This window comes from Phalacrocorax aristotelis, chromosome 9 (assembly GCF_949628215.1).
Source record: "Phalacrocorax aristotelis chromosome 9, bGulAri2.1, whole genome shotgun sequence".
NCBI classification, from domain to species: domain Eukaryota; kingdom Metazoa; phylum Chordata; class Aves; order Suliformes; family Phalacrocoracidae; genus Phalacrocorax; species Phalacrocorax aristotelis.
This window is the reverse complement of record NC_134284.1, coordinates 4,968,698-4,995,565: the sequence shown is the minus strand read 5'-3', so window position 1 is coordinate 4,995,565 and position 26,868 is coordinate 4,968,698. Positions and strand designations below refer to the sequence as shown.

Sequence of the window (26,868 nt, the reverse complement as noted above, 5' to 3'; positions counted from 1 at the left end):
TTGTATTGAATACAGAAGCTGGTACACTTGATTTAAAGATTCTGCAATATGCTTCAGAAAGTGCCTCCACACCCCCACACCCCCCCCCAAAAAAAAAAAACCAAACCAAAAAATACCAAACAAAAAAACCCAAACAACCAAACATTCTACATTTTAAATCTACAAGGAGACAGTTTAATTGGCAAAGTAAAATATTGATGAAGCTAGGTATCTGTATCACAGTGGTGACCTTGTTCTTTATCATGAAGTAAATGAGGCATTCCCAAATTTCAAACATTAGTGCTTTATCAGCGTTATTATTCATGTTTTTGTAAAATGCCTACCAAAAAAGTTATCTTAAGCCATGTTTACCAGAGTTTAAAAAATGTTTTAACAAAAAAAATTTATATTTATTTACCTCCTTAGCCTTTTCTGTATCACTGGTAGTGAAAGCAAAGAGGGTGTGTTAAAAAAAGGCTTCAATTATTATGCAAAAACAGACCTTGAAGTTGCACAGTAATGTATTAAACCAGAGCAGTGAGTAAAATGTTATTTTCCCCCAGGCACAAGGGCTCATTTTGCTGCCAGAAACAATCTAAAACAAATTTCTGTGCATGCTTTGTAGTTAAACATGAAGAGATTTAGCTGAAGAAAATGCATTATAGAAGAGGAAAGACAGCAGAAACTAAGGTATGCTAGCTATAATTGCATAATGATTATAAAAGTAAATTCAAATAACGTAAAATTAACACCTGTGGCACATTAGAAAGATAAAATTAATATACAATAAAAGTTAAAAATATGTATAACCCAGTTCAAATGATAACAAAACTGATGTCATAATACTTATTAGAATTACACATCAGTGTGCAGTCTATTAATGGTTTCTACGAAGCGCTTACAAAAGTGGCTACTTTTAGACATTGTTCATAATGGAGTATTTTTTGGTCCAATTTTCAGTAATCCCTTGAAAGCCTGAAAGTAAAATTAGCTCTCCTTCTAAAGCAGTTTTTCCCTGCAGTGATTTATTATTGTAGGATTGGCTTTTAAGTGCTGAATTACTAACTGATACTTAAATTTTTTTGTAGGGCTTGTAAGCACCAAATAGTGAGAAGAAGTACAGTACTACAGGCACATCAATCTAGAAGGCATCTCTCTATCATTATGCAGTTAAACCATGCTAACTCAGTAACAAGTTAGAAAGACTGTTTCTCCATATTCATAACTTTTTGAAAACCTAGCTTATTTTATTATGACTTAAAATAATGTAGAGCCAAAAGATTCTAATGCTTTTTCTTATGAGACAACCACTGCAGAAAATAGACTATTTTCCTTTTAACTACACAAGATGTTAGTTTGTATACTAAAATCCAGGGCAAACCTCTGTAAGCCTTGCCCCTTTGAGAGTGTGACAAGCTTTGTCTACAATGGATTTGAAATATGATTTACTACAACACTGCTTGAAACTGCGAGGCTTTAACCAAATCTAAGACATCTACATAAGAAGGGGAAAAGAGCTTCTGAACAGATAAAAGTAAAATCTTGATTCTTATATAAAATGTTATGCATTTTAATATGATTTTTTGCCTGATTTATGTAAAGCTTTGTGTTTTTCATTTTCCCTAGCCTGTCACATTGTAGTGATGTATGGTGCATTTTAGCATCAAGTTTGCCATGAGCAATAAAGTCAGTGCCCCCAAAGAAATATTAATATATTATCATTCTTCCCCACCATTCCCTGCTCCCAATTTTTCCTTTATTCAGCCTATTTGGTTTTGCTTCACACAGTTAGCTGGTATCCTTTTCACAGTCTCCCACACAAATATTTAATGTTTTATTTTTGAAAGAAATCCCAAACTAGAAATTGTCAGGATGAAATACAATTTACTTTCCAAGGCAAGAATGAGGCCATCATGGAAGAAAAATGTTAAAATGTGCAGGTATTTTATCTGTTTGGAACGATTAAATTAAATTAAAGGGGGGGGGGGATGGAAAGGGCATGATCAATTGAAAGAATTTCAGAAAATGCAGTAGCTCAAAAGACATGAAATGTAAAATACCAATATAATAATGTTCTTTAACAATCCCTGCACATAGAAGAGGTTCAGTGATCTTCAAAGTGTAGAAAGAAGTAGGAAGACCTATAAAAAGATGGCTGCAATAGTAGTAGGAAGATCATGAGGCGCTCTCTTCAATGAAATACTAGCACTTAGAGATGTTCAGGAGGAAAAAAAATCATTTTGCCAATAAAATAATGAAAAGAAAAACAGAAAAGTGATGACAAATACTAAGAAAAGTAACTTCTGTTTCGATCACCTTAGCTCTGCTCACATAAAAGTCTGCAATATTTAAACCACTGGAGTTCCTATGCGTGTTCTGCTGTTTCCATGGAATCATAAGATAACAGAGTGAATCCCAGTGAACTACTAATGATTCCTTTAAGATCTTTCACCAGGATAATCTCCTCTACATGATCTGACGTCATTCATTAGATGTATCTTTCATATGGAAAAGATAAAACAAAAACCAGCACTTTTAAAAATCAAGCATTTGCAGGTCAGCAAGTTTTGAAATCATCCACATTTTATATCAGAAAGAGCAAAAAGAGATGCCACCTCCCAACAAATCAACCCTGTTCACACAGTCTCCTAATACCGCCGTGTTCCACAGTGTGCCTAGCTGACCTACACAGGTTACACAGGGGCTTGACTGAATCACGTTGGCTGAGCACCTTCAGATTTCAAGATGAAAAATGCTACGCAAATATACTACCTCCATTCATTCGTTTGACACAAGGAAGCATTTGTGTTGAGTTCTTCCTTATGGTAAGTTCTGAAATTCAACTACATATGTACATTGTTATTTGAAAGTACACCCACATGAGAACGTGTGGGTTCACTCGAAACTGTGACAAAGCAACATAAAAACAGAAAGCATGAATAGAGCTTTAAAGAAAGATGACATCTGCAATCTACTTGCCTTGTTCTCCAGCTTTAATTTTAAAAAACGAAGGTAGGCCACAGGTGCAAATGCATCAGCTGAATGCACCACCACCTTGGCTGCATCTCTGAAATACAAAATTCTTAGCATCAAATATTAGCATACAATTTTACATACAAACAATACTTAGTTGCTGTGTAACACAGACTCCAAGGCAACTAATTGAAAATCTATTAATTTCTTATTTAGTTTTCATATAAATTAAGAAAAAATAGTTTGCTATTATCTTCACTAATTTACAATTTTCAAAAGGAATAAACTATACTTCCAAACCAGTATTGAGCGCTTCTGTTAGCTGTAGTCTATGAAAGCATAAATGACATATTTTACATGTTAGAGACTAATATGTAAAGCAATCTTTTAATTTCATCAACAGGAGATTTTTTTAAAAGTCCATTCTTCTTGATTAACGCTCCAGGGATTAGTTCTTGAAGTATTAACAACATACAATATTTCATGCTGAGAAACTGACTGATTTGACCATCTTGCATTTGATATTGAAGACTACTAGACACAACTTTTTAATGCCAAATGTGTTGGTAACAATGATAAACTTCCTGTGTGCTGATTCAAATTAGATAATTTTAGTTTTCATTTTTACAGACACAATCTGTCACATTTTGATTCACAAGAGGCAGTATCTGTTATATCCATCTGCATAGTTTTACTGCTTAAGAAAAAGGTAGCTCTAGGAAACAAACATCAGAAGGTGAGAAACTCAGGAAAAAAAAAAAAAAAGAAAAACTGTACAAGAAAATCTGAAAATTGGTATAAGTAAGGCTAAGGACACACAGATAATTTTCTTGAAACCACAGCGCCCTTGATACCTTCACCGTATTCAATGAGACGAGATAGATTTCTAGTAATGCCACATAAAAGGCATGCAAACTGGTAATAGTTGAAGTCTTGGCCAGATTTCACTGACTTAATGGAAGTGTAAAATTAATGGAAATATCTCTTCTATAAAATGTGTTTTGGGATTTAAAATAACAAAACTCCTAAGATCATCACCACCACTACATTGCACAGCACTGACAAATACCTTTAACATAAGAAGCTCCACTTCCCTTTTAGTAAAATGTTAAAGTATTTTGAGAAATAAGCCTTCAGATTCATTCTGGAGAGTTATTACCAAGATTCTTTATGATTAAAATATCACTTATTCCTTTAAGGTATCTTAAAGATATTCCCTTATGATTAAAATAATTCTTTCCAAATGACCATGGTGTCTCCTAATTCGAACAGAGATAGGCAGAAAGTAACTTTGGAAATCCTTAGTGACAGGAATAGATAAATAGAAATAATAAAAAAAGGCACAAAGACTCAAGTAGTACCTGGTACCTCAGTATCCTCAGCGTCTGAGGATATTCTCAATAAACAGTTCTTGCTTGTTGTTCAAGCCCTATATGGGGAAGACTAGTACTTTTCAGTGATGTGCTAACTACTTGAAACTAAATTAACAGAAAAGCTTAAATCAGATAGGAAAAAAAAATGTAGGATTATTAAACGTGTGTCTGTTGAATTTAAAGATCACCTAGGAACTTAAAAAATACATTTAACTCCACAGTAAAAGGAGCACTCCTGCTTGTATCCCTGCATGTTGCAATTCACTAGTACAGCAGAACAGATGCTAAGCATTTATTCCTATGCTAACTGTTCGATAACTTTAGAATTTTGAGTACTTATTTGTTGCTCAAGAACTATTACAAATATTAAGAGATCATAAATATTTCTTCTTGGTATGAAGTACCTTCCTACGACATACTGCTAATACATGGGTATTTGATGGGACCATAATAGATATCTAGTTTAATATGACAGTATTTCTCAGCTGATGGATCACAATAGGTAGATTACATTGTGCTGAAAATAGTATTACAATACATATCAAAATAAAATATTTTTTCCTAACTACTTCATTTTTCTGTCAGACTCTCCAAACATATATCATTGTTCTAACTGGTAAAATTTACAGTCTTGTTCAATAGTAACTCTAACAAATAGGTGGAAAGCAGAACAGTTTTGTCTGTGTCCAATGATGAGTCACCAGTTAAAAAAAATCAGTAAGTCCTGAACTTACATATCAAGTTTAGAAAATAGTAAAAACAAACAAACAAACAAACTCCAAACGCAGAACATACGAAAAGCATGGACTAAAATTAAAAACAGTGACTTGACAGACCCCGATAATTATCTAAAAGTCATTTCATGCTGAAAATCTGAATTTTTAGTAGGAACATGACTACATAAGGTCATCAAACAATCCATGTTTGATTATAACAGAAACACAGGACTTTTGTTGAGGAACATTTTCAGAAGACTGGAAAACAATAACGAACAGTTGAAAAACTGTCCTAATTATCTATTTTTTGAAATCATAATCGTCTGATATCTCCAGTATCCTTGAAGATCTAGGAAATTTCTAACCATTTTAAAACACTCCTTAACATTTTCACAGGACAAATATAACAAATTAGAGCAAGTCTGAGAGTACAACCAGTGCTCTCAGTACATGATTATTTTTTCATGTTTACAGACTTGCTTTTAACTCCAAACCTAGAATTACAAACCTGAACACAGAACTAACGGTAAGGTATATAAAGGCATTTATGGAACACAGAACAGTTTCGAATATGCCAATTTATCTGCCCCTCCCCCTGAAAAAATCAAACTCGTCTGTGTTCCATAAATATAAATGGGCCTTTATCATAAAGGTAGATATTAGATGGCATTCACATAGATGAGAAATATATCTTTATGATTTGAAGAGATGGCAATCAAACAGATAAAAACCCACCTGACTCTTGGTCGAATATTTTGATTGTAAGATTTTGCTTTCACTGCTAGAGCTTGTTTATTTTCAAATATTTCATTCAATCTGCCATGCTTCCTTTGTGGGGTATATTTTTTAATGAAGATTAAGAATAATGGCAAGAATTCAATTTAACATTCAAAAGCAAAACTCATCATATAGTCTTATATTAAGGAGAATCCCACTTCTCCCTAGTAACATATTAAGGCTATATTTTTCTTTTCCTGAACTAGTGGATCTCTTTCTTTTTCAAAGGACATACTGTAGAAACACAAACACAAGTTTCACATGACAAAAACATCGACCAGTGAAAAAAACTATCCCGAAGTAGTGTTATAAGTGACAGGCATATTAGATTTTCTACTGTTGTATTGGGTTTACGTGGCAAGGTTTTGGTAGCGGGGGGTGGTCTGCAAGGGTGGCCTCTATGAGAATCGGCTGGGGGCTGCTGAGCCCAGCAGCAACACTGGTGGTGCTTCTGCGATAACGTATTTTAAAAAGGGTAAAAGTGCTGTGAAGCAGCTGCGACGGGAGTGAGAAAAACATGAGAGAAAGAGCCCCGCAGACACCAAGGTCAGTGAAGAAGGAGGGGGAGGAGGTCCTCCAGGCACCAGAGCAGCCTGTGGTGAAGACCATGGTGAGGCAGGCTGTCCCCATGCAGCCCACGGAGGCCCCCATCAGAGCAGATACACACGCCGTAGCCTGTGCAGGACCCCATGCTGGAGCAGGCTCCTGGCAGGAACTGTGGCCAGTGCAGAGGAGCCCGCAGAGGAGCAGGGTTTCTGACAGAAACTGTGGCCCATGGGGGACCCATGATGGAGCAGTCTGCTCTTGAAGGACTGTACCCCACGGAAAGGCCCTCTGCTGGAGCAGTTCTTGAAAAACTGCAGCCCATGGGAAAAACCCACACTAGAGCAGTTTGTGAGGGACTGTAGCCCATGGAACAGACCCAGGCTGGAGCGGGGGAAAAGTGTGAAGAGAAGGGAGCAGCAGAGGGGCAGTGTTATGAGTGGACTGCAAACCCTATTCCCCATCCCCCTGCACTGCTCAGTGAGGAGGATGTAGAAGAGTCACAAACAAAGGAGTGAAGTTAAGGTTGGGAAGAACGGGGTGAGGAGAGAAGGTGGTTTTAGTTTTGTCTTTGTTTCTCACTATCCTACTCTTTTTTTTTTTTTTAATGGCAATAAATTAAATTAATTTTCCTCAGGTCGAGTCTGGTTTGCCCATGACAGTAATTGGTAAGCCATTGCCCTGTTCTTATCTTGACCTACAAGCTTTTTCATCTTATTTTCTCCCCCTGTCTTGCTAAGGAGGGGGAGTGAGAGCAGTTTTGTGAGCACCTGGAAGCCAGCCAAGGTTAATCCATCACACCTGTTTTGGAGGCAAAAGTAATCTTCAGTGTCTTCCTCAGAAACTTTCTCTAGGAAGACGTCTTGGAGGAGTTCAGGAATTTAGGGACCTTGAAAACCCTGACAGGTTTTAACCTCTAAATTGTAATTCTTCTAACTCCACTTAGGCTTCAAAAATTGTATCAGGATGCATACCAGAGCCATGGCTATCTAAATATTTGGAAATTATACTAGCACAGTTAACAACATGATTACAAAGTCTGTTTAGATTCAGTGTATATGAAAAGCAAGAATGAAAGACACAGAATAATAAACTTATAACTTATTTAATGACAAAGAAACTACAAAATGTTTTTCTTTAGAAGTTCATTAAGTAATAGATTTCACATGAATGGCCCCTCAAAAGGCATGTCATTACAACATGAATAATGTAAGAGCTAAACAGGGCTAATCAAGCCATAGACACACAATGCCAGTGTAGCTATTCAGTCTCCATTACAGAAATGTATATTTAGAACTAGCTGAGTAGCTGTTCAACATTCTGCTGTGCCATATATTTATTATTAAATACCCACTGATTTATATAGTTGTCTTTTCCTGTATTTTTTGTGCATTTATTGTTAACATTTATTATTATTTGGAGTGTCGCCAACAGAAATAAAGACAACTCAGCCAGACCATCTCTGTTCCAGCTTTTCCTATTTGCTTGAATGGTCATTAAATCACTGATAGCCAGAAATACTTTTAGAATGTATTATAAGACATTCCTACTTAAACTGGTATTTGGTTGATCCCAAACCAAGGGCACAATGTACTTTCCTAAAAGTGTTCCTCAAATTTTATTAAAAAAAAAAATAATCTCTCCATACTACACCAAACAAGAATTTCTCATGAGAATTGACATAGTTTTCTCCAATCTGTTGTATCTATGCAAAGAGAGCTTTGAAAAGGAGCACTGGGAAATTATGCATTCAATTCCAATGAGCTCCCAGATTTTAACTGTAATATAAGAAGCCTCAAAATAAACAGAAAGAATGTAAATAATCAGCCAAACACATTTAAGTGCAAAAAATGATACAAGCACATTTAATCTCTCAGTTAAAATCAAGCTTTCTTCTGAGGTATACCTTTTTTTGCAAGTGTTGCAATATAAGCACTAAATAGGCCACGTTTGACTGGTAACAGGCAGTATCAGTCTAAATTACAAAGTTTCACAAAATTCTGCCTCTGACGCCTACTGGAATTGATAAGAATTTGTTAGTTTAATAGAAATCATATCAGACTTTAAATGAAAAAAAATTAATGGTGCTCTAGCAGCGATTTCACAATATTTTCCTTTTTGCTAGAAGAGACTGAACTGATTCTATCCATGGGTGTATTGGGGAGTTTTGTCCTTTGTCGCAAAGTTTGTTTGTGGTAAGATGTACCCAAGCGTCATACACATTTTATTCTAACTTCCTGCTTAACTTTCTAACTCCTACTAGTCAGCAGGTTGGCTCACAACCTACCTCTTCCACCTAGCACCTGGTTCCCCTCAGAGAATATTCTCCAAGAGCCTCACTTCCTGGCCCATACATTCTAAAGATTCTACATTGTTACTTTCTGAATCTTCTCCTTACTAAAGAATTCCATAGCTTTCCTGCATGGAAGTATCTCCAGACTCAAATTATTTAGTTTTTTAGTTCACTCCAGAGGACATATCTCCCAGTCAACCAACAGTTCAGCAGATGTCCCTTTTACCAGCTTGTCTATTGCTCTTCTCTCCCAAATGCCATGCAATGAAACAGTTAACAGCTCTTGGTTCTCCATTCCTTATACGGACAGATCCCAGTCTTACAGAAAAATGAAACAAATAGACCTTCACCATGAAAGCCTTCATCATTATGCTCCATAATCTTGACCTTCCCTAAGATGACTATCAGCAACACATGATTACTAGTCTGTTTACTTGGCTAAGAAAAGGAACAGCAGTCAAAACATCTCACTCGAAGCAAGCAGGCTTAGATATTTAGCAGACTAAAAAGAAACTTGCATCAACACACAAATATTTTCTATATCCCACTGCACAGATTTTAGCAATTTATGTCAAAGGAATAAACTACTCAGTGTATATGAGATGGGTACATGCAAAGTTATACAAGCTATAAAATATTCTCTAATAATTGAAGAAAAATGTTTATTGTTATCATTCTAAGTTGCTAAACTTAAACACACACACACACGCACACACACACACACACACACACAGAGTTAATGGAACCCACAGGCTACTGATGTGGCAGTTTATCAAATGTAGCTGTAATGAAAGATAAATATTACAGGCAATTCGCACTTCATGAAAGGATAAAAGTGTCAGTGTGTAGGTACCAGTTTTACTGCAGGCCATAATCAGCAAGTAAACGAAAGAGCAAATGTCTAAAAAGTTTATAGCCCTCTATGAAGGCCTCGTCTTGTCAGGTATTGATTTAGGTTTTCAGAGGACTTTGCCAGTGTTAAACAAAGTGAGTGTTTGTGAACTTAGAGGACATGTTTCACCTCTGCCAACAAAAGGTGCCTCAAGCTAAACGTGAATATGTTCCCATTGCTTTAATATAAGGAAATGGAAGAAACTGTTCCTTACACAACTATTTTCTTCTTAAATAGAGGGCAGTCCAGAGTGAATGTTTCATATTCTCCACCTTCTCCACAAACATGGACTCCATATTTCGCAGAAAGCTAACACAAAAGGGAAATCAAAATACGTAAGTATTACATTAAAGCAGTCTATTAAATATATTTTGCTGAAAATTTCAGTACGCACTTTCTAAAAGAGTACCCATTACAAGGCTAAAAAACCCCAAATATCATACAGAGGGTTCTTGATTTCTTTGTATGTGCATTACAGCGACCTAAAAATTACCGATGTGTTTTATTTTAAGTAGAACTGGCACTGTAACATTCAGATAAACGAATGAATTCCTAGTCCTCCTTCCTCAGTGGCCATGAAAGGTTGTTCAGACTCCCATACTTGTCTATCTTTCTTTAGCACAGACCACTTCTGTGAGCAGCTTGTACTGTAAATCAACACAAGAAGTAGCACTTCACAAAGAAGAATGCAACGAACACAGTTTTTGGCAACAGATTCAACAACTGTGTTCTATATTTTGGTAAATATCCATTCTTTCAAAAACTTCTAACAAACAGAACCAACACGAGTTTTCTAAGTCAGAAACAAAAAGCTAAAGCAAGATCTAAAGAGGTAGCAACATGCTGTTTCCTTTAAATTGTACTGAATATACTTTATAAATCAACATATACATTAATGAATAGTCCTGAAGCTCTGGATATCCCACTAAAACACGTAACTAAATAAAACATTACATTCAAAATAAGAGACATGACTATCTTAATTACTCCCTGTTTTATAAATGAGCAGCTGTGGAGCAGGAAAAAAGGTTCTTTTCCTGGAGTAAGGAGTGCACAACTGCTGAATAGTTCACTGTAATTCTGTATTTACGTACTGTACTGATAGGTAGTAATCAAGCACCTGTACCACGCCTGAGCATGGGGACACTCTCCCTTTTTCTGCAGCAGAAATCTGTCTCCTCATCAGCAGATTATATCACCTTCCAAAGTGTCCCAGCACTAGCTGCTTCAAGCCAAGACCTGTCTAAGTTTTTTCACATTAAGCAAGCATTAACATTCTGCTTCAAGTAGTTCACAAGAACGTGAACTGCAGTCTTCAACTCCATTGCAAAGACCAATGTTCCTATTGGGCATATTGATTTAAGCCTCTTACGTTTTTCCTTAGAGGAACAGACGCCCACCCATGATGCAGGCAAACAAAAGGCCTGAATCCTCCTCAGCCTCTATTTTGGAGAAAAGTATAAATGCTCTGAGAAAACAATAACTTGGTAGTGCTCCATGTGACCGTTTAGTTGTCTGGTGGTATAGAACCTAAATCTCTTTTGGAACATATATTAAATCATTTTTCAATGTCTTGTTATGAGAGGTATTTTTCATTTTTCCTTTCACATTCTCTTTTAAAGAAACAGAACAGAAGAAAGTCTTTAATCAAGTGCTCATTAAAAAATTACACTCCTGACATAAAAGAGAACTCCATTTGTCAACAATGGCAACAAGGTTTCCATAGGACAAATACATCAAGAATAATATGTTGATGCAATAAGTAGGAACAACCTACAAAACAGTTAGTCAAAACCTTTTATTCTTGCTCTCATCATAGCTTCCAATGCAAAAAAAAAACCTAAAAAAAAATATTTTAAAAAAATGAAAGAGAGAAAACCAGGAAAGATCTTTCTAACTGTAACCTTTGCACAGTGAATGCGAGGAGTGACTGTTTGCAAGCCACTTTCAAAAGCGGTAGCTCTGCTTGTAAACATCAGTGCCTGGAACAATTACTGGCAATTAACATTGCGTACTCAAAAGATGTGAGACTATTCCTATCTTTGTTGTGGGGAATCCTCATTTTCAATGTCACTGGCTTCAAGATCATTCCTGACACCAATTATACAAGGTGCTAAAGGATTTTCAGTTCCCACTAATGTCAACAGGAACTGAGGATATTCAGCAGCTCACAGTACAGATTCTTAATGTTCATTTAACGAAGTTAGCAATATTTTTTACATGTCATAGATGACATCAGAACTTTGCCTTTTAGTCATTTAGAACATTAATGTTTTTTGAAGACCAATTATTTTGTTTTGCAAGTTGGATGTTACATTCATAACAATATAACAGCTTAGACTCTAAACTAAATTTTATGATTGCTAAATCTGCCTTCTAGTTCAGATGAGCCAGAAAACAGCAAATTTACAAATTAGACTTAACTAAAAATGCAAGTCCAAATCAAAAGCCAAAAGAAATATATGATTAAAACATCTTCTAGACTACGTAAAATTAATCTTAACCCAAAACCACAGTGAGACACAAGGTACATAAAAGATCAGCCCAAACTTTACCCAAAGAACAGTCTCTTACTACCTTGGGAATGAAACACAAGGATTAAAGCCGACTTTCTCATTTAAGTTTAGTAATCAAAGATATTAATTCAAGTGCTTCCTATATGAAGCCAAGACTTTGTTCCCAAACAAAAATTGTAAATTCTCTATAATTACAGAAATGCTCTTAACATCAAGAAGTACTCATCAACTTCTAAGGCAAGCATAGAAATGACTAAACGTTTTCTTATTGTCTATTAGCAGAGACAGAAGTACCGACAAATATAACCATACCATGCAGTTACCATTCTATTAATAAATTCTAAGGCGAGTGTAAGCAGCCCAAGAGATTTGGCAAGTTGCCAACGAAGTCTTCAGTGTAAAAAGCTAGGGCCCCTTGTATATAGGGAAGAGTGGGACATGAAAGCAATTTAATAATTTAGCAATTATGTAGCAACCCTTCACCAATAATTAATCAAACACCTAACATTTAGAAAAAAGCATTAATTCAAGAACTATCCTTGACACAATGCCAATGTCCTGGGCCAGTAAAATTCACCCCGATAAAAGGATGGGTTGCAGATCATCATTGTACTCATAAGTTCAACCTTCTATATGTAAAGTCAGAAAAAAAATTGCAAAATTAAATCAAAGTTTTTCCCACTCAATACTCCTCTATTTTTCTGCTGCTACAGCAGCAAAACCACCTCACCCTTATGTCAGTAATTATTATCATTTCTATTGTACACATAAACTAAAGTAAATCAGAAGACTGAAAATTTAGGTAACAATATATTTTTCCAAAGTTAAATAATTCCATGGTTGAAATGAGGGCTGAGCTGTGGGTTTGTTGTGTTGGTGTTGGGTTTTTTTGTTTTGGTTTTGTTTATTGTTTGATTTTCCTTTTTTGTTGTTGTTGTTTTCCCCTATTAACATTGACACGCCTCTTATAATGTCTCAACAAGAGATTTTTTTTCTGAAAAGAAAATTATTACTTCAAGCTTATTTCTTATACGTCCAAAAGACTAATTATAATAGGCACATTACAGTAATACAAGGTGACATTTATTTTATTGCCTGTTCCTTAAGGGAAACTTTTAGTATAAAAAGAACTAAGTAAGTCCTAATACCTGAGCTGTAGTATCAGAGAAGCTGAACTTTGTAAGTACAGGCTAAAACGTAAAGCAGGATACTCCCTACCAATCCCAGATGACTCACCATGTCATACATGTTGCGGTTCAATATCACTGACTCTCTTACATTCAACATTGGCATTTTTCTGGGCACCGAATGTATGAAGATATGACATGGTTTTCAACAAAACAAGTGGAACACCGTTTAATTCATTTTAAACAGAACTGCAAAAATTCTCACAAACTTGCACACCATATTGGGAAAATGCTGTAATAAACAGCCCTGCGCCTAGCTGAACGAACAACTGTGTAAGGTAACAATAGATGTCAACAGAGAGCCCAAAGGAAAATCCCACAAGAATAGGAAAAAGCATAAATTGGCAAAAAAACCAACAAGAACAACAAATTCCAACGAATTTGTCGTGAAATTTGAAATTACTGTTTCAATAATACAACACAAATCAAAAATACAAGAATATATAAAGCTATCATAGTTTTTGCAATGTTAAAAATTAATTTATTATGCTGTTTGCTTTGGTGTGGTCAGAGTATTAAATTTTATCTCTCCTTCTTACTGAAAACTGTGACCTCCTTGCTCTCACGTTCTGTCTACCAGAACCTCTGATGCTGAAGACTTCATTGGTTTGCAAAAGAGTATTATTCACATCATAAACCTAGGCATTTCTCTTCAGTTTATAGTTAATGATTTGGTTTTATGAGGCCTTAAAGCCAACTAAGTATCCAGTAAAAACCGATTTATTTGGACTGACTTTGACTTTCATAGCATGTACAGGCACAAGAAACAGCTACATGGACAAATAACCAGCTGTGCAGTCTCCCCTACAATGGCCTGGCCACAGTTCCAAGTGGGGTCAGAATGCCCTACTAGTTCTACACCTTAAGCTATGCAGCCATTGCTTTGCTTACTGCTGTAGGAACAAAAGATAAAACCTGCAAACGTGGGTTTCAAGAAGTATTAAACCATGACAGTAAGATTTTCCATGAAACCAAGTAAGAATCACTTCACTTCAGCCATCAAACATCAGGAAGAATACATTTAATTCCCCAAAATACCAGGTACTTTTGGATTTCTTAGTTTATTATTTTCTTTTTAAAATTAATGATGGTGAAATCAAATGGAGAAGAATGCTTCTTCATATACCCTATTAACATAACTAAAATTGCAATACCATCTGCTACAGTTTTAAAGAAAGTCAAGACTACTGATTCACCTGAGGTGAGCAGCTACTCGTCTGCAGCCCCACTGAGGTTGCAACCTGAATTTTGCTAACAGAAGATTTCTGTGGACACAGGGCCTGTACTTTTCTCCTTTTGGCTTATTTAACAAGTCCCACATAAATATTAATTCATCCAAATGTGACTGACCGGTAGGGAAATGATATTACACTAAAGCTGATGCTTCTGTTAAATCTGTTCCACGCTAAATTGCTCATTGTTTCCTGATTACAAAGTTTTACCCTTCCTTAGCCGTCACTTACTAGGATTCTAAAGAAGCAGCTCTGACCAAGAGAAACATTGCTTTAGTGATCTGCACCAACACACTGGGGGAGGATCACTTAAACGTTTATCATACCCTTAAAACCATTATTACAACCATTATTTACTCGTGGCACCAAAGATCTTCCAAACAACCTTTCTGGGAACTTATCAATCCACAGCCGTTTCTACAGTACACGTAGCAGACGACTTCGCGCGTCAGTAGGAATGCTGTTCCACAGTAAGGCTACTCTTGCACTATGCAGCATGCCAGTGTCAGAGCAGGCCTATGACACAAACATTGAGAGCAACAAAGACTCCGGTCCGGCATGCTCATGCAGTGCAACGCCAACGTTGCAGTCAAGCTCCTGGAAGCAGTCTAACCCTCTTCACAAGTGGTGAGCTAAAACTTGTGGGCTCTCGTTCTCAGGGGCTTATTTGTTGAGCCAAACAGCCACGTTAATAATACAGCTTCCAATTCAAAGTTAGCCCAGTGTTCAGTTAGGTTATATTACCTAATCCAAAAGCTCACTGATGCTTGAAGGGGTGATCCCATTCCCTCTTCCTTCCTTTTCCTGTAAAAATCCAATCTATACTTTTCAGACAGAATAAATCCACTCTCTTTTCTAATTATTCTAGGATCTTATTGATATCCCTAGATTTAGAACTATTTACTGGTTTAAGTCTACCTTTATTATCACCCCATGAAATAAAACATCTGCTAATAAAACAATATGAACAAATATTTTATATATAGTTAATGTATACTTATTTTTTGTATACTCCTACTATAATCCCTGCCACTGCTTTTTTACCCATGCTACAAGTATTTAGGAAGATAACTATTTCCCTGCTTCCCTTCCCTTTTTCTGGAGCAGGAGAAAGCATCTCTCCTTCCCACCCCTGGTATTCCTGAATCATTGCTGTAGTTGAGATGATCTAAAGATGTAAGTGAAGGAGGACTTACAAAAAGAGATAATGAAGGGGATTTTTACATCAACTATTTTATAGCAAAGGATGGAGAAGGTTTCTGGGCAGATTCTCCAGCTCTGAAGCAGAAGCAGCAAACTTCAGGCTAAGAACAGACCAACAACAAACCTTCAAGAAAGACTATTTGAATGTCACGGACCTTGATTCTTCCTCTTCAGCTTTGCCAAGTACCTATTATCTATCCTCTTCTCTCCAGCCATGTCAATGACTAACAAAACGAATTAAACTCAAGATAAAATTCCTATTTAACTTCTCTATCTTTCAGCAGCAAGAGATTTTTAAAGTTCCTAACAAATGCTTTTTCCTTCTCCAAGTTTGCAATGCCCTTAATTGTTCCAGAAAAACTGCTTACAAAGCCAGGCTGAACAGTAACTATCCAGATTAACAACAAAAAGTATTTTTAGGAGATCATTTTGCGCAAATTTAGAGAGCTTACACTGATAAAAGTTACAGCAAGTCTCTCTCAATAGCCGAACATGCAGATAATTGTGGGGTTTTAACAGGCTTGAGGATAAGGAACTGTGGTAAATTGGCTTTGTCACAGAAAATATATGTAAACATGCTTTCAGAGCTGTCACTCTTCGCTTGATGTTTGATGCTTCTACCTTAAACTCAAAGAAGACTCATGTACAAAATCTGGTCTCTTTCCTTAGTTAAATAGTATTTCTTTAAATAAATCTGTTAGCTCTGCCTAAAGCATTTTCCTGCTTTGCGGACTGCATAACCCTTTGCACTGAATTAAGTACATACTCTGGAATAAACCTCTTATTCCATTTTTGAAAGGTCCTGCTGTATGTAGTCTGACTGTGTAAAAATGGTAGGAAACCTTCAGATGGGGATATCTGTGGGGGAGTTTTGTATCACTTACGATTTTGCCACTACCATTCCTTGCTGTGAAAGTCTCTAACTTCCATGCAATTACTTAGCTTTATCATATAAACATAGGAGTTTATATGATATAGGAGTTACAGCTCCCTTAATATGGACGTTTCTTGCCTTTTGTTTGTTCTAACGGCACTAGCACCATTTGTGAACTACCTCCAGAAAGAATGTTTTTCATATTGAAAGTGCATAGCAGAAGCTTATATTCTATGTACAAAGATAAGTCTTGGGTTAGTACCTAATTTCTGAAAGTAACTAAGTAATTTTTTATTAAGCTAATTTTACTGAATTTCTGCCTATGTTACTTTTTAATTGCAACTTGACTTGTATGAGTATCCTTTAAGTAATACGCACCTCCAAAAGATAAGGCTCCATTTGATCCAGAGTTTTCCCTAGATGCTTATCTGGATCTAAACCTGCAAAAAAGAGAAGGGTAAAAATACTTTTTGAGACTGTTATGACATCAAGAAAGTTTTTTTTTCTTCTGGTTTATTTGTTTGTGGGTTTGTGTTCAGTTTTTTTTTAATACAGCCACGTCTCCCTTAGAAACTAGTCACACTGTATCGAAAATAATTTCTATTCTAAAAACACACTTAGTCAGAATTTTCTCTTATCCCCTCTGGGCAACTGGTTTCCATGTTTGTGGAAAAATAAGGCCAATTACTGCATGTCAACTGGAAAAGCTGCTGTTTTCCTTTCTTAGAAATTTCACTAACCAGTGAAGTAAACACAAGGGTCCATGGTAATAAAAATACTACACAGAAATTGCCTCATTGAGTCAGAAGTTACCTGTGTAGATACCTATTAAATTAAAATTCAAGCTAATTTTTTTATAGTTCCTGCAAATCACTGGAAGGGACACAGACTCTTTTCTGCAACAAAAGCTTTTTTGCTAAATCACATTCTCTGTGTGTGTGTGACCCACAGAAAAGAAGTAAGAATTAAAAAGGATGGAGATATAAAGAAAACTCAGACTTACAGAATGTCTTGAATGTTGTACTTTTTGATCCATCACAAAATACGCTGTATGATATCTACATTTTGATTTATTTTTCTTGGTAAAAAAATTAAGTCCAATTAACATTTGATAATTCCTTTTGACTTGCCCCTCTGTGCTCGTTTCACCTTTTTGACTTTATGAGTTTTGCCAACTCATGGCTGTTAAATGGTCACTTCTCAGGAATAAATCAAATAATTGGCAGAAATCAGTGCTGAGACAAAAATCACCCAAGAACAACTGTTTCAAGAACTGAAACCTTCCTCAACCAAATAAATATCCTAGTTGGATTTGATACGAATTGTTCAAAAGGTATTAACATTCAAAGTAAATGAGAAAAACCAAAATGATGACTTCAGAAAGTGAAGGAACGCTGGAAGATTTTCAGTGATCACATTTTTTTTACTACTCTTAATTATTGTGGTTTGGGGTTTTTTGGTACTGATCGCCATACTTGTCTATTTTTTCCTACTCCACTGCTTTATACAATAATGGGTATCATTAAAGAGCTGCCACCAAAATGACTCCATTTAGAAGCAATTTCTGAAGTATGTACCTTGCAAAGCACTTAGATCATTGATGATGAAAGCTGTTATATAAATGTATTGTACACTATTACATAAAGATGCTGCTGAGTTCAAATAGCTGATATGCCTTTTAATTTTTACAATGATGGTCTTGGTATATTTAAATTCCTGTGAAACTAAAACAAGTTAGAGTGAATGAGATCTCAAAACATTAATAAAATTTTTAAATATTTCATTAAAGCACATTAAAAATTCCCTATCCAGGGGAACACTTTAAAAACTGCTTAATAATTGAAGTGAAAGAGGACTGAGAGTTTTTTCCTCCCTCTATTCTTTTTTGATATTGGTTTATGGCTCTTTATTAACAGACTAAAAATGTGTGCTGTTAGATATAAGATAATGGTAAGTTATGCTTGTGGAAATAATTTTGAAACATCTTCATTTTATTTCAAGAACTCCAGTGATTCCGGTGATGTCTTCCAACTTACACCAGCTTAGCATTATGTCCTTGATTTTAATGGGATAGGTAGTAAGCTAAACTAGCATTTTTTCTTAAAATAAACGAATAATAACAAGAAACATTACAGTACTCATTTCACACACTTACATTAACATTCTCCATTAACACAATTACTGTTCTAAGAAGCACAACCCCTCTCCTTGGTAAAAACAAATTGGTTTCCAAATTTAAACCAAGGGACACATTGCAAACGTGTGTGAAGGGAAAAAGTCGTCAGAACCAGACACACTAATGCATTATTTCTTTCACAGCCTCTCTCCAATATTAAGAAGGTTATACCTACTGTTTTGCCCCCCAATGAACACAAAAGAATAATTTAAAAGAAACTATTACAGAAATAGTATACAAAAATACAAATACGTTGACTGTGTATACACTATGGGTAAACTCTTTAGTAATAACCCACACCTACATGAAAGAAATCTGTGAAAGTGCAATGAACCCTTTCTGTTTCTGCGTAGAATTCCATTTTTGGATAGCTTGTCTTTCTTTGGAAAAACATTATTTCCTTTAGTTTCCCGTAGGTTTGTATTGTGAGTGAATAGAGACGAGACTGTCTGTTAAAGGCACCAAGAACCAATGTAACCTGTAATTTGCAGAACCCATAATCCACGTCTCAAATCTCTAATGATATGCATGTATAGATGAAGCTGCATGTCTACTGCTACTACCAGTATAATAAAGTATCTATAACCATACTTACAGAACAGTTAATATAAAACTATACTTCTACTTGGTATGCTTTTCTTTAAACAAAGCAGTACATTGATTCAATTCTTAAAATTACTTAGGCTAAAAAGAAAAACAATGTATTGTAAATTCTTAGTACATTCCATTTAACCACATCCTCCAGACTTTTCCTTCATGAAACTCGATGTGAAGAAAGCTGGATGGGTGGATAAACCAACAGCAAGGTCCAGGGCCTGGATGACTGTATGTAGAATTAAGAAATTAATTAGGAAGGGAACTATAATTTGCAGCACTGACATCCATTTTACTTAACTTGCATGTATCAATGGGAAGCAATTACAATTCAATTAAAATATTCACTTTTATTACTTTACTGACTGACCTTGAAGTTAATGCCTGTTTTATTTAATTGCATCGTCTATGAATAAATGTTAACCCTAGAATGTTATGCCCCATTATTTTCAATTCATTTTTAACTCCCCAACTGAACTACATCAGTCAATTTATTATGTGCTGTCAAGAGAGCAAGTGGGGCTTTATTTCTTTGAGATAGACCGGTACATGACGACAGAAGCATCTCGAAAGATTTGATAATGCTGTTTTTAACAGTGTTCGGTAAAACAAATTGTGCTCTCATCTCCAGTTTTGTGGCCTAGTTTTACTGTAAAATCAGTACGTGATAGCGCAAACGGTATAATCACTTCAAAATAATTTCTACTCCATCTGTAATTCCTGATAAATCCACCGACAGGAGCAGAACTCCTTCCTGCAGATATCACAATGGTTGCAGAGCTCTCTTGCACACAGCCACAAGACAGGTGCTGTAGAGCACTGCAGCAATTTCAAAAGACCGGGGCAGAAATGCAGGGCTTTGCTCTGTAGTGAAAAAAATGTACCAAAGAACATTACTAAAAGGCATTTCACTACTGTTAAGTTATGCAAAAGAACTGTATTTTAAATGGTTCACTTTGTACACATGTATTAGTGTAGCATAAAGCCCTCACCTGAGGGGTAACTACCTGATATCACTTGCATTTATCAAGACCATTAGAAAATCAAGTTCCATTTTCATGGCATTACATTCAGCTAATAAAATTCCCATTCTAGAGTCTCATCTTACTAACAAGAACAGGTTTTATACATGTTCAGCATTTAAAAATAGTCTTGGTTTTTAAGAAAGACTTTTAACATAAACAATTTTATTTTCGCCTCTTAGAAAAATGCTGAATAAATAAAAATATATCATAATTATTTGTTTTAAGAAATGGTGGTACATAAAGTTCTCTGAAAGCTACAGTGAACCAAACTCTAACCCATAATACACAAACACATTGTGAAAGAATCACTACCACACACACACACACACCAGTAAAATGAGAGTTACGGTTATCTGGTGATAATATAGGGAAAAACCTCTGTCCTTCCCTGACTAACCAACGTTACCATTCAAAAAGTACATCTTATTCCTCTCTGACTTCTTCCATAAAATAAAGTTAAAAACAAATATCCAAAATCACTACCTATTATCAATCTTGAAATTTCATGTACATAGAATTAGCATAGACTTTTGGAGACAAAATTGGAACTTGTTTTAAAGTTACAGCAACTTAAAGTTTCCTTCTTTTTTCTGAGTTCATTGTTGAGAAGACTAGTAACTGTCATCATTATGAATGTCAGCGACCGAGACTTAACTTCTGATGATGGAGGACAATATAATTGCACAATAAGGTTTCTGGGAAGATCCTAATCAGCTGCTCACCAAAACCAGAGTTATTTAGATATTTGAATAAGAAAAGAGGCCATAAAAGATGTAAGTTTTCTGGTACCAAAACCAGTCTCTTTCTCTCTCTTTTCAATTCCTTTTATCAGGAAGAAAGCAGGGTTAACAAGGAGATGGTTGGACCTTTAAGGTACAGAAATATAGAAAGAAGGCAAAAGAGTATAAGGATAGATGCAACCACCCATCTTAGAATTGGAACAGACTGAATAGGACTATTTTTGAAGGTAAAATCCTCAACTTTAGGTGTGTTTATTTTTTTTTCTTTCTGAGTATACCACAAAAAATCACTTATTTTCATGAAGCAGGATTAAGCACTATTCTTTAAACGATACAGAATCAAAGAGTACATTTCCAGTGGCACAGGAAAAGCCCATACACAAATGTATTAGCTGGGAAAGCAGGTTTACTCTGCAGGAGTGCAGGAATGTCAGATACCCTTCAGGATGTAGGAGTGCACCTGCCACAGAGATACTAACGCACTGTAAACTTATACCTTAAATTGCATTGAAGTAAATAATTCCTGGTGTCATATTTAGCTTTCATTTCTATGAAGAGTTGGGAAGTGAACTTTCTGCCTGGTAGCATAACTTGACAGGTTTATAGTTGATTCTTAACTTCCTCGTAATTTTCGCACATGAAAGGCTGTATTACAATGGTGAACTGGATGGATTCCTTGAATTTCCTTTTCCAAAACATAAAAAAAATTGTAAAAGCTGCTTAATTTTCATATAAAAATGATGGAAAGCAAAATTCAATAAATAGTGGATATTACTCCACCTCTAAAAGATTTGAGGTTAATATACTTCTAATGTATTGTGTAAAAGAGCAAAACTCTTGCAACTTGATTATGTGTCTACTTTTTTTTCCCACTCCCCCCATTTTTTTTTTTTCCTTTACTTTTTCGTATGGGGTAATTTATCCAGTGTGGGAATAGTACAGGGATGGAATCTGAAGATATAGTAGCTCTTTTCAAGCTAAGGGGTAGAGTTATAAAATGTTAATCCCAAAGTGGTTCTAGTATATGTTTCCAGGGCAGTTTACTTAGGATCACAGTTTATCTTCTTTCTCAGAAGTTCATAAAATATTTTCTAAACCAGGTTATTTTGATGTCATCGCATTTTAGAATTCTAAGAGGTAAAAGGCTCTAAAACTCTTCATAGCAGCAATGTCAATTTTATCTGTAATCCTTTGTGATTTTTTTTTAAACATCAAAGTTATTTGTGTTCTAGTTACATTTAGGATTCAAAGCAACTTAGTTCTGCCATTTCAGGAACAGAAACCTCAATACATCTTTGAAGAAATTTTGTATTTTTTCTTCAAATAACAAGGCAATATTTTCAAGCAGATACTTTTTAAACTCTAAAATGTTCATAATTTAAAAAGAGACCGTGGAAGAATCTTGTAATAACAGCATTAAATTGTTTTTAATCAAATCCAAGACCCATACAGCAAATGGTTTAGCTCATTGAAAACACTCTCCAGTCAACTTCCTTTCAGGACTTTCAATAGAATTCCAAGACTTAAAAGTTATTATAGGTTCGGTTCATTCAGCCACATACATATGACTTCCCTAATATAAATCTGTTTTCAGTGTTTTTAATTTCAGCATACTGAAATGTTTTGAGTATAATTACTTTAGAGCATTATTTTTTTACTAATCTATTTAATTCAGAGAGTTCAACCATTACAGCACCGTAATTTGGATAAAAAAGGATGCGCTGTTTTGTCCCTGTTAAAGAATTCTGGTATTTCTATGGTTTGAACAGTTCTAGGGCTATAAGCTTTGAAGAAAAGGATTGAAATTTGATTCAGTAGCAGAGAAAGAGTCATGGTGCCAGTGGTAAAATTTGTGTGACTTTCATTAAATCCATCCTCATGCAGATATGTTGTAAACCTTTAAGAAGTCACAGTCTCCAAATGGATCAACAACGACTTCTGACAGGGGAAATCAGTAGACCACCTACTGAAGGGCAAAGGCCAGAGCAGAAATAAAGGATCGGATTAGGACAAGAAGTCTTGTAAAACTTAACAGAATCAGAGAATCACAGAGCAGCCCAGGTTGGAAGGGACCTCAAAAGATCATCTGGTCCAACCCTTCCTGGGAAAGGGAGCCTAGATGAGATCATCTAGCACACTGTCCAGTCACGTTTGAAAGCCTCCAGTGATGGGGACTCTACTACATATCTGGGGAGGTCCGATTGATTATCCTAGTGATTAATTGTTCTCACTGTAAAAACTTTCTTTCTGACATCAAGATGATGGGATCACCCTGCCAGCAAAGACGACCTTTCCCACTCCCTCTGACTTAATACCAACAATCAAAACAATGTGAGGGATTCTCTCATTTTTCTGCTGCTTTTTCCCTCAACTCAGTGAGAACTGGAAAGCAAGCACCTATGGTTCTAACTACACAGATATGCCTATAAATGTTTGAGTTTATGCTCTGTTTCAGCACAGAAGTCTGCACAGTGAATGTGCATCCATAACTTAAAATCATACCAAGCATTAAAGAGCAGCTAGTATTAACAAGCTTACAAGGTGTATTAACAAGACACCACTTCTCCCTCTTGATTTTCATTCTGTTAAGATTATTTCTGCTTTGGACATCACTTACTAAGCTCTTTTTCTTCCACTATTTTTCAGCTCAGAGTTCTCTGACTGTTCTTCTGTCTCCTTCACTAGAACACTTACTTCCTTTTCTCTTTCACTTTAAATGCCTAATTCTTAGTCTGCTGCTTCCATTTCACTTTTTCTTTATATGATTTGATCTCCCCAAAGTGCAAAGTGATCTTTCCACTCTTAAGCCATTTCTCTCCAATTCTCTTTGTCTCTGACACCTCCTTAAGAAGCATCGCACTCAGTAATGTCAACTTTCAACTACTTTTCTGTTTTCAGGCACATTCACTTTCCCGCTCTTCCTTCTAACTCCTGTCATCTGTTTCTACTGAAAATATCGACATCTTTCCCAATCTCCAACCTATAGGCTCAAGAAATAGCAGAGAGGGAATCATATATCTCTCTAACCTGTATCTAGATCCACTTATGTAAACAATTATAAAACATTATTTATTTTTCTGTAACACACTTTATTTTCAAACATTTCTTTATACCCATGCACTAAAAGCTCTTTCTAAAACCTCATCTTACACTGGTAACAAAGTATCTGTTGCTCATATACAAGCATCAAGGCAAATAACATTCCAAATACAAAGATTATTTTCTTATCTTATTTTTCTAACCTTTCAGCTACGCTCTGAATCAAAACTTTTCATCACTTAAAGTCCATCCCTCGTTCTCTTTTCTCTTACTCATCTCTTTTGCATCGTACTCTTCTTAAATCCCCAGCTAATTTTGACTGATTTCTGGTCTTGCATACAGTTCCAATTTTCTCATGTTGATCTTTTCCCATGTGAATCTTTTCCCTCAGGAAAAAAAAAAAAGAGCCTGAGCTAAAATGGCTCCTGTGGTTTCATAATTGTTCCTAAGTAAGTCTTGTCATACAACGTCTCGTGAACAAACATGTGTGGTGCCTTTTCTTGTATTGTAAATAACATGAATGATGTAGATAGATAAGGTAGCAGACAAATGTATTAGGGAACAAGCCTAAGGCAAAAGTGTCAAAAATACTCTTAAACTCTACAGGACCAACTAAGCTTTGGAAGCTTTGTTTGAAAATTCAATGACAATAGTATGTGCTAGCTAGGAAACAAGGATTAGAAGAGGGAAAAGGCTAATAACAATATCTTTCCTAAAGTACATGATAGGCATAAATTTACCAAATTTATAATCTGAAAAAAATCACAATAAAAATTAATTAAAAGCTATCATATGTGTATACAAGATAATACTTTAACTTTGTTCAGGGCTAATAGTTCTAATAAAAGTTTAAGGCTATTTTTTAGAAGACATTATTCTTAACAGAATAGACAATCATTAAAATTTGACAGTACTTGGAAAAATATTATTGGTCATTTTATGCTCGATTACAAATTATGATAAACAAGTCTTTTTCATAGTAATAAATCCAAACATCATCAAACGCAAAGGTTGTGAAAACTGTCATAGATTCCATTTGTCATGGTTAAACCCCAGCTGGCAACTAAGCACTGCACAGCCCCTCGCTCGCTCCCCCCACAATGGGTTGGGGGAGACAATCGGAAGAGTAAAAGTGAGGCAACTCATGGGTTGAGATAAAGTCAGTTTAACAGGGAAAGCAAAAGCCGCACATGCAAGCAAAGCAAAGCAAGGAATTCATTCACTGCTTCCCACGGGCAGGCGGGTGCTCAGCCCTCCCCAGGAGAGCAGGGCTCCATCACGCATAGAGGTTACTTGGGAAGGGAAGCACCATTGCTCCGAACATCCCCCCTTCCTCCTTCTTCCCCCAGCTTTATAGGCTGAGCCTGACACCATATGGTGTGGGATATCCCGTGGGTCAGTTGGGGTCAGCTGTCCCGGCTGTGCCCCCTCCCAGCTCCGTGTGCCCCCGGCAGAAGCTGAAATGTCCTTGACCAGCGTAAGCACTACCCAGCAACAACTAACACATCAGTGTGTTATCAACATTATTCTCATACCAAATCCAAAACACAGCACTACGCCAGCTACTAGGAAGGAAAATAAGTCTATCCCAGCTGAAACCAGGACACCGTTATAGCTCCAGTGTCTGGTAACTGCCCAAGGAAAAAGCAATGGAATCATCACCTCTATATAAGCTGAACTAGCAAAGAATAATGTCAATGATTAGTTTATTTAGTAATAAGTAAGTAAACAAATCCTTACAATACAATATGGAAGAAAACAACCTGTGATCTTGTTTTGATTTCTTAACAAAATGTTCCTCGCTTTCTTCTGTTATGTTTGTGAATTGTCTGAGAATTTTTAAAAAATATTTAGATGTTCCCCTGTGATATTTTTTGCATGGGAATATTTGCATGTTCCCCTGTGATGACGATATAACAAGTTTCTTCAGTTTCCCATATGATTACTTTAAATTTGCTCAGTACTAAATACTAGAGACACATTTTCAATGAACACTGTTCCTATCCATTGCATAGATGATGTGTTCAGACAAAACTCACACAACCACTGATTTTACTTCAGGATATGATCTGACATTAGAGCCAACCCAATTTAGTGGTAAGCTTTCTACTAAAAGAGAGAGTTTTGTCCTCCATGCGGCCGTGGCATCTACACAGCAAGTTCCCTGCACACAGGAAAAAGCAGTACTTCTCTGCTGGATCTCTGCTGGATCACCCAGCTGCAACCACACAACCACTGGAGCTTTTACAGGGGCAGAAGCAAGCAGAGACTTGTGGTTTGGAAGAGTCAGCTAGAAAGGGGAAGGAAAGATCAACCTTTTGGCAGCAGCTCCCTATTAGATCAGTTTATCTGTGACACTAAATTGCACCCTCAGGAGCTTAATCAGGAACTGTGTGGTGCTAGTTCTTTTTTAATGTACTACTTTATACGTAAATCTTACTTCCATGAAAATTAATGGGAGTCTGGATAGCAATTTCAGCTGGACTTCACTTCTGTACACTAGTGGCACGCAAATAATAAACAAAAAGGCAGACACCTAGGTGGTAACGTTTTAAATAATAAACAAAAGCTCCACATACAGATTCCATTATTCTGAGAAGTAAAATTCTCTCTCTCTAAATTAAAAGCTCATATACAAAAGCATACGCATCCCTAAATGATCAGCTTTTCAGAGGATTCTATGGACAGCAGGAGTATACCGATCTTGAACTTATGAGGGAAGCGTCAAGGTCTTCT

The 26,868-nt window shown here is 36.0% G+C and overlaps 1 protein-coding gene across 13 annotated transcripts in view; it reads right to left on the bottom strand.

Annotated features, from left to right (window-relative positions):
• DPH6 (diphthamine biosynthesis 6) overlaps positions 1-26,868 on the bottom strand; it is a 208,811-nt gene that overhangs the window by 127,409 nt on the left and 54,534 nt on the right. For all 13 annotated transcript variants that reach the window (XR_012662249.1, XR_012662251.1, XR_012662253.1 and 10 more), the window contains exons 6-8: positions 16,937-16,998; positions 9,761-9,855; positions 2,959-3,046 (exon numbers count right to left, since the gene is read on the bottom strand). Coding sequence is in view for 7 of the 13 variants with exons in the window: in XM_075103244.1 (XP_074959345.1) it covers positions 2,959-3,046; positions 9,761-9,855; positions 16,937-16,998 (245 nt within the window). In the remaining 6 variants the exon portion in view is untranslated. The remainder of the gene's footprint in view (positions 1-2,958; positions 3,047-9,760; positions 9,856-16,936; positions 16,999-26,868) is intronic.